The sequence below is a fragment of the Diadema antillarum genome, unplaced genomic scaffold (assembly GCF_040938485.1).
Source record: "Diadema antillarum isolate AM-2024a unplaced genomic scaffold, OU_Dant_1.0 seq00002213_RagTag, whole genome shotgun sequence".
Taxonomy (NCBI): domain Eukaryota; kingdom Metazoa; phylum Echinodermata; class Echinoidea; order Diadematoida; family Diadematidae; genus Diadema; species Diadema antillarum.
Genome location: NW_027272847.1, coordinates 102,512 through 113,879, shown reverse-complemented (window position 1 = coordinate 113,879; position 11,368 = coordinate 102,512). Strand labels below are relative to the sequence as shown.

The following is an 11,368-nucleotide window of genomic DNA, read 5'->3' as shown; positions in this document are numbered from 1 at the left end:
TTTTTTTTTTTTGGGGGGGGGGGGGGGGGGGGGCATGTTTTTTCCTAACCTTACAGCCGCCACCATATCAGCACAATGACAAATCAATCGGATTCACAGGTGTGAAATATGATTAAAGCACTCACCGGTGCATGAACTGCTTTAGATACAGAATCTAGCAAGAATCATAGATTGTGAATAGCGTTGAACTGAATTCTTGAATTGAATTCTTGAACTATATTGTGATTTGTTTTGCATGGTCGCTAAGTAAGCTATGGAAGCATGTATGCATCCGACCACAAGACTCACAGCTTTCACTCCATTGTGAAGGAATATGTTAGGAAATATCAATGCCTTGCCAAGGGACACAACTGCTGCTACCAGGGGATTTGAATCACGGACCTTGTGATTAATAGTTCTTGGTCTGGTCCACTGAACCACAGCAGCTCACGCTAACAAGTATTTAAAGTTCTTTCGTATGCGTTCAGTCATACAAAACATTAGATGCCTCTAAATTTTACATGGAGTAATCAGTTCAAAATCGTTTTGATTATTCCATAGTATTTCAAACACTAATAGGTAAATAGGCCAACGGTTTAAACCACAGCCATAGTAGCCAGTCAATTTGAAAAAGTCTGACTGCAGTATACCGTTGGCATACTGCAAAAATAAGAGAAAAGTTGTGGAATGCATTATCTCCTCATATACGAAAGTGGTCTGAGCTGAAAACACAATTTGAACTGATGCCAACTGCCACCATCTTCAGCTTAAAGTCTGTTGGATTTCAGGAATTGTCACAATCGAGAAGGACTTTGCGTCAAGGTATGGAACATGCTACGCCATCGTCCAAAGGCAGGAGTGGCCACCACTGGCCGAGAAGGGCCCAGATTGGAGGATATCTCTTGGTCAGCCTCTTAGCCCCCTCAGAAGTGCATGGTCAGCGTCTCCACCAGCATCAAGTCACTCATAATCTGAGAGTTACAAGAAGAAAGCAAGAAAAAATCAGCATTGCAGGTTAATGGTAGATGATAAATGCAATAAATATCAAAGCAGGTAGGCAGCCTCCTTTTGTGAGGATGTCACTCACAAAGAGGCACACACACACACAAACACACATAAATTCAAAGCACTATTGTATATGCCATATATTTAACAATGGGATTATTTTTGTGAATTTTCATCAAGTAGGGTACTATTCGCAAATCTTACAACGTGCAAAAGTATTATATGTGATCCCGACATGAAAGTGAGGTGCACGCATACATTTATCGGATCATTACTGTACTCCACGATTGCAAATTCAACCACTCACACAATTGTTGTGAAATCCCGATTTGCAAAAAAAAAAAAATAGACCCGTTATAGATATAGCATATAGGGTATCACAGTTTACTTTTTTGTCAAAGTAATATTGAAATAAGATACATCAACTTCAAAGCAGTGATTTGTCAGTTACATGACAGACTAACACTTTTATAAAATTCTCTAATATTGCTAGAAGTGCATGAGACAAAGAGAAAGTAATTCAGACAATAATTTCGCTGATGACACTTTCAAATGCTTTGATGTGAAATTGAATGTCTCTTTAAACAATGGAAAGCATGAAATATCTCCGGGATATACATTACGTCTTTCCTTATAACATACCTGATCCACGCTTGTTCCAATCTTCTTGGCAAATTCGTTCTTCTCCACTACACTCAAATGACAGTACTTCATCAGCAAGTCTCCATCGATGACGTTGCGATGCGGGTTGCTAAGGTAACGGACGTGGGACTTGACATGCCTGGTAGTGACAATCATTGAAAGGTTGCTTAGGAATTAACTTCATAGGTCTATATACCAAATTATAAACAGAGCTATTAATCTAACATAAGATGAGTGTTCATTGTTCAACACACTAGGCTAAATTAACAAAGGTTGTTTACATGTATACCATGGAATATGCGAAGTTGAATGTGTGTGACATATAGGCCCGAATTCACGAAGGTGGTACAAATGAAACCATGGTTTGAACCATGGACAAAAACCATGGAGCGCCAAGTGTGACACGGAATATTTTGCTACTGAATTGGTCATTTCGTCGACAAAATGACCGTTTCGTTAAGGAAATTATCATTTCGTGGACAAAATGTTCACTTAGTTACAAAATGTTGTCATTTCGTTACAAAATAATCATTTCATCAACGAAATGACTTCAAATGGTTTCATTTGTACCACCTTCGTAGATTCGGGCCAATGTGTCTAGAAAACAGATATACAAAAATGAACAAACACTGACATTCTCATGGGCATGGTAAGCCTCTTTCATGCTCGTTTTGGTCCATGGACTAAAGTTATATTCTGGATTTGATTTCAAATACCTTAGTAAAATTGGCCCATTAGGAGCATTCATACGGAACACAAACAATAAAGCGGCAAGCACAAGCAACAATGAAAAATAAATGAATGAAATTGAACATGCAAATAAACAAATCATATAAGTCTGTATGACTTGAAGTTGATTCAATTAAATGACATAGATTCCATGCCTCCACTATTTAAGCCTCTCTGCTACAGTATTATCATGAGTATCATTATGAATGGAACATATACAACTGATGCAAGAAGCTGACATGACTAGCATAGTACACACTGAACATAGCATTCTAGTCTTATCCTACAACATAAAGGAATTTACACACAAAAAAAAGGTTTTATGATATTTGACAATATGTGTATATTAAGGTATTGAAATTTAGCATGCAGAAACTATTCTTGTTCATATCAATGGAAACTTCCTTAAAATCTGTAACTGCCGAACCCAACATTCAACAGATAAAGAGTTTGACTCCAAAATGGCCTGAGCAATATTTTTAAACATTTTAAAGTAAGTCCATCATCCAACTGAGCAAAATACAAAAGCATTCCCATGATAATGCACTTATAACAAAACAACGAATAAAAATATCCCATATTTTCTTGTTATTTTATGTATTTTAACAGCTTTAATCAAAAATCTTTGTCAAGCTCCTAACTTGTTTCCACGGACCCTAAATAGAAAGTACAGGGAATCCCCGTTATAACGAGGTCGGTGGGACCATCATTTTTTCCTCGTTATAACCGGTACCTCGTTATAAACGTATGCATATTTTTACCATTTTGATATGTGCAAATGAAAATGGGACCGGTAAAATATCCTCGTTACAAGCGGTATCTCGCTATATCCGAGCTCGTTATAACGGGGTTTCCCTGTACATAAATCTTTTCATAGGGTGAAGACATCAAAACAGGAATGAAGACAGAGACAAGTAAAGCTAGTGAGTCTGAAATGGTCCATGCTCACCGATAAGACTTAGGGTTCAGACCACCGGTGTGCGGGATGCCGTTTGTGAGGGCGTTCTGCAACATGAGGAGTCGCCTGTAAGTCTTCTCAATCATAGGCAGCAGAAGGCCTATACTTCCATCCAGGGTAGCTGGGGAGGAAAAATACATGTATAGGATATAGAGAAATGATGACAAGAACAAAAGATGACCATATCATAATTAACAGACATTGTCATTTCTTTTATGATAATACTTTTACAGGTCATGGTGCAGAACTATACAACATATTAAAGGGTGCTCCCATTACTACGAGCATGCTTATGGTGAAATTTCTTTGAAACAAAGTAAATATTCAGGTCCCCTGATAATCACATGTTACATTGTATATCTTACAGTATTTGTTTGATTATAGCAAAATTTGGACACACACACACACACACACACACACACACACACACAAAAAGCTACTGGTCCTGAGGACTTGGTCGTAAAAGGAGTCGCCTGGATACCACAGGTCAGTGACAGTGGGATCAAACCTACACATATTTTCTTTCACACTGTCGGAAGTATTCAAACCATGCTGCCACTTTACAACACATGTATGCACTTAATCCATCCATAATCATGTCCTGCTTTGAACCATGTACCATTACCACACCTTGGTAGAGAGGTGCATTGTGGGTAATATGTCTTGTTAGAGGACACTTAGGCTGTGGCAAGGTTTGAATCCCTATCCCTTTCTAATACTAAGGGCACGGTGAGAAATCCACTTGAGGACAGCTCAACATGAATACTGCTGGATAATTTGTTAACACACACGCTCACTGTTTCCTAAGCTTTTCAGCTTGCTGAGATACTACAATGTATTTCATCTCTATATTTACATATAGACTGACCATGCTCCGTTACTGTAATTACTTCAAGAAAGATTACATAATTCAAATTTATGTCATTTTTGCGTAGACTTGTTTTTATTGCAACTGATTGGCAAATTGCCCCATATCAACATTGACATTGGTGGTCTTGAGGATAAGACGCCTGTCCAGTTATCAGGAGGTCTTATGTTTGAATCCTGCCCGAGTACGTATGCTCATAAATTTTATCATGGCTGCTACTAAGCACTTATTTATTTGATGCTTATTCATGTTGATGTAGGGCAATTATCAATCAGTTACAAAATGTCATAGTGTTTGATGTTTTGACAAGGATAAAAGAAGGGGAAGTTGTCCATGCTGAAAGTGGACTTGTCAAAACTGGCTTCACCAGACTCACCATAGAATGCTACATGCCGCCTCTCCACTGGACCGGTCAGTGGTCTCTCACTGGAGGGGTCCGTCAGTCGACACCTGACCCGGGCGAAGGTGTTGATGTGGGCACCGGCATTGATGTCAGCCCGCCTGAGGAGGTACATTCCTCCGCTGCTCTCCCGGGCCTCCGGTTGGTAGTGGAAGAGGATGAGGTTCTTGTCCACATCAGAGGCTGGATGGAGGGATGAGGGTGGGGGAGTGGGTGAGCGGAGGAGTGAGGGAAGGGGTGGATGGGGGAGGGGGGGAAGGGTTGGGTGGGGGAGGGGGTGAGTGAGGAAAGGGATTGGGTGGGCAGGGGGAGGGGTGGATGGGGGGAGTGGGGAAGGGTTGGGTGTGTGAGGGAAGAGGTTGGGTTGGGAGGGGGTAGGGATGGATGGAGGAGTGGGAGGGGTTGGGGTAAGTGGGGGAGTGGTGGAAAGGGGTTTAGTGGTGGTGGAGTGGGTGAGTGAGGGGAGGGGTTAGTAGGGGGAGGGGGATGAGTGAGGGAATGAAGGAGAGGGGTTGGATGGGGGGGAAGGGTTGGGGTGAGTGGAGAAAAGAGTTGGGTGGAGTGAGGGGTGTGAGTGGGGAAGTGGAGGAAAGGGATGGGTGGAGAAGGGGGTGAGTGCAGCATTGGGTGAGTGAGGGAGGTGGGGGTAAGGGTTTGGATGGGGGAGGGGGTGAAAGGAGGAGGGGTGAAGTGGATGAGAGAGGATAGAGAAAAAAAGACACATTCACAATGTTGTATAGGTTTAATATTTACATACTAGATACTTCCTGGTTTCCTAGCAATTGGTAAAGTGTACAATATCATATATATACTACAATATACTGTAAAACTAGGAAAGTTCATGAATTTGCGAGAACCAAGATTTGCGAAATCAAAATGTTCTTGTCTACATTATATGGATTTAATCCTAGCGGCAATTTGCAAAAATGTCATACCGCGGAAAAGGCCACTGGCACCAATTCACAATTTTTTTTTTGCAGCGAAAATATCATGCTTTACAGTAAGATATGGTATTAACATGTTATTTGTACCATTTTGACTATACAGAATGATTTTGAAGAACATCCCCCTACATTCTGGCAAATTTCTCCTTTTCTGCTATACATCTTGAAATCTGCATGCATTGAAGGGAATACTGGAAGAAAAAATAGGAGCAAAAAATAGATGATTTTGCACAGAGAATTTTGTATGGAGAACTTACCAAGGAATGCTATTTGGCTATCATCCACCATGAACTCACAGGCATATACCTCCAGCGGTTTGCTATCCTATTAAGATTACAAAGGTGCAAATTAAAAAAAAGAGGAGCAAACATATACACATTCAAATAAACTATGATATTCAACGTGATAACTAATGTTAGTAATGTAATGTAGTATAAGTATAGTATAGTGTAGTATAATGTAGACTCTGAAGGGTTGCAGTAAATTTTTTTTTCCATCAGGTATTAATCTGCTTTATCAAATCACAATACATAAATAGGATCAAATATGATTCATTAACAGTTTTGATATGACTGTAAAGTAGTCCTGTCATACATGCTACTTAACAGGCTGAGCTGTTTAACTACATTTCTTTAATTCTGCTATGCTGCAACTCTCACACAGTGTACAGCATAGCTTTCATGTGCATTTGGTGAATTTGGACTTTTAGGACAGATTTGTGAGTGGCTTATAATTTGCACTCAAGAACCACTGTCATGAAATCAGAAACAAATATCATTTCTTTTCAGACGAAAACACAGTGATTTTCCACCTTATAGATAACAGTGCATTTGTTTTAACAGGTAGCAATATTTCCACGAGTTGATAATTTCGCGAAGGCAGTCAATTGGCTATATAAAAACACTGCAAAATTATATAGCATGTATAGTATGTGGTATCCACAAAATTAAATCTGGCAGTTCAGGTTTCAGAGCACTGCACAGCAATATGGTGTACATCATCTACAAGATTATATCTTCTCAATTACAATCAGCAGTTCTTCAAAATTAGATCCCGAGGAGAAGAGGGAGTGTAAAGAATGAACACAAATGCATCCCAATCATATCCTAGGACAAAGTTTAACGAAAGCAAGACTTCCGTGGTGACAAAGGCAACAAGCTCACCCGGCTGACAAGGGACAGGGTCCTGTCCCGCTCCTGGTACTGAAGGAGATAGACGCTCTTCATGACGTCGGTGACCAGGACAAACTGCTTGATGCTGACAGCGTTGTGGATGTAGATCTGGGTGTCGATGAAGGCCAGTCCAACTAGGTCATTATCCTTGAACTGCCACATGTAAACCTACACAAAGGACAATATGAAAAATGCAGCTGAAAAATGGCAATTCTTGACTACATAGTGACTTTGGACCTTACCTTGGGGAATTTTTCCCCCAATTTTAATCAGATCAACTGAAACTTAATGGCATATAGCATACCAAAGCCAGATACCCATAAAATTAATCAAGCAGGTTTTTTTTTTTTTTTTTTTTTTTTTCAAATCATGATAATGAGGTGTAGGACCACAGTCATAAGTATAACTGCAACTGCAACTGGAACAGGAGCTGTAACAAATACCACAACCACAACTGCAACCACAACCAAAACAAATAGCATATAATCACCTAATCACCCTAACTCTTAACAATCACCATTAACAGCAACAAAAACATTACAACCAGAAACAAAACTGCAATATATCAATAGATAATTGTCATAATCATAACCACAAATCCTACAGAGCACATGTTACTAATTAAATGTCTCTGCACAGAAGTAGAAACGTTCCACTTTAGAAATCATTATGTACTGTAGTCTCAAAAAAGTTGTCTCAAAAAAGGAAAGCTTTTTAAAATGATTTGAAATGATGAACAAACTTTACTTCTTTCATATGACATGAAATGGAATTCTTCAGTGATGAAGCGTTGTATGAATATTCTGTAAAAAAAGACAGAATGTCTTCTTTTTGAGCAAAAGAGGGATTAACAGTTTGGGCAGTATGCTTTTCATGTGATCAGGATGATATCTGGTCCCTGTGTGAGGAATAGCACATGATTAGATAAGTTCTTTGGAGAGTAACATGCCAAAAACTTGTATTGGAACTTCTGATGCTCACAATATGCAAAGAATTTCCAGATTCTTGCAAATCAAATTCCTGTCTGGTAATATAAAATTGATTGGTCATTCTAAGTGTTTTGTGTTAGATTGCTGCAGTTTTAAGCATAAAAGAGTGGGTTTTTTTTTATGCATTCCTTCACAAATCTTCATTCTTTTGTCGCAGAGATTATGAAATATTCTCCATATTCATATTGTTTAAAGGTACAGTTTACCTTTGGGAGTAGTGATTTCAAAAATGTTCGAGATATCAAATTTGATGCATATGTGTAGGTCAGTTGTATCACAAAACATCCTACCATGTAAAAATTTTGCAATAAAGCCAAAAATATAAGGAGATATTACTATTTTTCTCAATAAACCATAACTGTATACGGTTTATTCTGGAAACATTTTTATTATAAATATTGTTCACATTTTGTATATTTAACAATACTTAGCATTGATTATACTGACTCAAATTTCTACGTTGGTTGTCTCTAACCCTAACTCACATTTTAGAACTATTTTGAAGCACCAAAGCTGGGTTTTTGTTTCATCTGCAAATGGTAAATTATGCCTTTAAGTGCCTTCAGAAATTTGTGTTAGGACTGTCAATGGCATATGAGGCCTAAGATGTCATTGGTCATTCTGTCCAGTGTACTTTAAAGGTCTTGTTTATCCTTGGGAACAGTGATTAAAAAAAAAAAATCAAGATATGACATTTAATGCATATGTGTAGGTCTGTTGTACCACGAAGCATCCTATCATATAAAAATTTCACGATAAAGCCTGAAATATACGGAGATATCTGTATTTTTCTCAATAAACAGTAACTGTAAACAGTTTAGTCTGGAAACATCTTTATTATAACTATTGTTCACATTTTGTATATTTAACAATACTAAACATCAATTTTACCGATTCAAAATTTTACAGCAGTTGTTTCTCTCCCTGACTCACATTCTAGAACTACTTCAAAGAACTAATGCTGGGTTTTTGTGTCATTTGCAAATGGTAAATTATGCCTTTAAAGCAGCTTGTGAAAAGTACAACTTAGCACTAGCACGATGTTATATGTTGTCCGTCAGAAAGTATTATGGCCGATGTCCACTAACACTGACCTTTTGCCCCACAGAGCTGAGGAGGTATCCCAGGACGTCACACAGGGTGGAGACCGGTCCCTTTTGCCGCTTGGAGTAGAGGGGCTTCAGCTTGTTCTTTGTCAGTGGCTGGCCTGGCTCCGGCACAACCTCGATGACATCATAGATGTATATCTGCAGCAAACAAGTAAACAAAATAAGCCACAATCACTGTCCACTCTACAACACCCACATGAAGAGCTACATAAATATGTGACCACACATAATATCAAACTGTCATGGAAATACAACTTACAGATCCTCTGCTCTGGAGATCTTCGGTGTACACGTGGGTCGTCGCCACAGCCATAAAACCCTTCCTCCCTGTTATACTGCCCTCAGAGTTCAGGTTGACCACTTTCAGACATGTGACCTGCTCTGCTGGCTCATACTCGATTCTGAAATTGAAAAGACAACATGATCACTTCTAGGAAATTTTGCTTTAAAGCACAAACATGTCCCTCTACAGCAAGTAACTACAGTCATTGGCAAAGATTTCACTTTCCAAAATTCTACTAAAATCGCTTTAAAAAGGCAATATCACACTCCATCATTTCCCTCCTTTACCATAAGAACACAATTGAAGGAAAACATAACAGTGCTATTTAAAGTTGCATTAAGGCATTTAACAGCACAAATTTTTCAGCATATACCCTGTATGCTTACATACCCCTTTTCCCATGAGCATGAGGTCTAAGGGAAATGGACGAAATAGTGTCATTGCCAATACAACAATGTAACAAAACCAAGTTTCTATCTGCAATTAGGAATTCAGTTGATACGTGAATGACTAGCTCAAAATATCTGCAATCTCACTGAGTGAAGTCACAAGCATGGAGAGGTGAGCTTTTATAATTGACACATCTTGTCTAAATGGCTTTTATCATTGTCACATTCATGGAGGCAGTTCCAACATTGTAGATACAAGCATGTTTTCTTTGGATTGCTATTGTTTCATTCATTCATTTTTTTTTTAGTGTTATCGTGCAGGGTTGGCATCTTCACTTGTACAAAACTGCTTTCCAAAGGTGCTCTGCAGTTTCACAATAAGTCTGCATCTTGAAAATACATGAAACATGAAGATCACATATCACGTTACATATAACTTAAGAGTGAATCAAACAACACTTGTATATAAATGCATCACATAAATATACCATTACTACCAGAATGTAAATATTATAACTGAAGCCACATATCCACATACACTCAAGAAACACATAAAATTAGAAAGAGGAAACACGATTACTCACTGTCACTGTTAAACCACAGTCATAGAAAGCAAGCTTGATGGTTTGTTTTCTTTTCTTTCTTTTCTTTTTTTTTTTGGGGGGGGGGGGGGCACAAAAGACAGGATCTCACCTTGTGTTGGGGATGGCGTCCCAGCTGAGAGGGGAGAAGAGCTGGATAGAGAAGAAGTCCTTGACGGTGTGAACAAACCTGTCATCTGGGAGGGGACGATAACAAACAAACCCTCAAAACACGAAGTAAATGAGAAAATATACACATGCAAGTAACAGTAGTTGAATTGTCAACTCTCAAGATATGCATCTCTTGAGATAATTTCACTTACTCCTAGGTATCATGGCCAAATCGGCCATGAGATAGCAAAACAATGTATCTACATGCAACCTCTTTTCCAGAAAACTGAGTTTAAAGTTTTGCAAACACACAGCTCTTTTTCTGTTTTTATTTAATACTTCATATCTCACCCTCAAAAAAAAAGGACCAACAGTATCAACAATACATTGAATGCAATCAATTTCATTAGATCCCATATTTCTAGTGTAATTTGCACAAATCAACACAAACGTTGCTTTACCGCATCAACCTAATCAAGCTATTTAATTGCTACAGCAAAGCAACGTAAGTCTTGATCAATGTTGCGCGTACACGTAACGAGATGTCATTCTGCATGCGGTTCTGCCGTACGCGGTTCTGTGGTCCGCGCACGGCGCGCAGCCTATTACTGTGATGTTACACCTTGTTTTCTTCTAAGTTTGCCAGACTCACCTCTCTCTATCGGCTCCTCAGAGAAGTCCTCTCCAACAACCCTCCACACTGTCGTCTTTGTTTCCTGGACGCTCGTCACAACGGAATACGTCTGAAAAAAGGACACAAATTTTTCATCTTACTCTCAAAAAGACGTAACAGTCAAGTCATGAGAATAAGCAGTGGCAGATCCAGAGGGGGCGCACCGTGGGCACGCCCCCTCTTTATTTTTGGTTAAAACAAAAGAAATAAAAAGAAAAAAGCGGGGGGGGGGGGGGGGGGGGGCTGCGCCCCCTTTAATTTTGTAAAGGCGCCTCCCCTTTATGGAATTCCTGGATCCGCCCCTGATAAGTGTACCTCTCTGACTCTCAGTTTAACCCTTTAGCACCTGAAATGATTCCGTACATAATGGTCTATTGTTCCCCAGAAGGTACAGCAATATTACTCTCATGTCAACAACTTTTTAAATTATGCAAAATAGCTCACTGCATGTAAATTTTGTCTATTATAAGTTATATGTTTATTTGAAAGCCTATGATGACTTTACAAAGAGACTTGTGTGTCACAGAAATAATTTT

The 11,368-nt window shown here is 39.0% G+C and overlaps 1 protein-coding gene across 1 annotated transcript in view; it reads right to left on the bottom strand.

The window, feature by feature from the left end:
- Window positions 1-362: 362 nt before the first annotated feature.
- The window catches only part of LOC139714270 (cleavage and polyadenylation specificity factor subunit 1-like), a 38,845-nt gene continuing 27,839 nt past the window's right edge, over window positions 363-11,368 (bottom strand). Inside the window, exons 30-39 of the mRNA XM_071625987.1 lie at window positions 10,812-10,902; window positions 10,161-10,245; window positions 9,055-9,196; window positions 8,781-8,933; window positions 6,689-6,865; window positions 5,783-5,849; window positions 4,558-4,764; window positions 3,305-3,434; window positions 1,627-1,765; window positions 363-950 (exon numbers count right to left, since the gene is read on the bottom strand). Coding sequence (XP_071482088.1) covers window positions 903-950; window positions 1,627-1,765; window positions 3,305-3,434; window positions 4,558-4,764; window positions 5,783-5,849; window positions 6,689-6,865; window positions 8,781-8,933; window positions 9,055-9,196; window positions 10,161-10,245; window positions 10,812-10,902 — 1,239 coding nt within the window. The 3' untranslated portion in view covers window positions 363-902. The remainder of the gene's footprint in view (window positions 951-1,626; window positions 1,766-3,304; window positions 3,435-4,557; window positions 4,765-5,782; window positions 5,850-6,688; window positions 6,866-8,780; window positions 8,934-9,054; window positions 9,197-10,160; window positions 10,246-10,811; window positions 10,903-11,368) is intronic.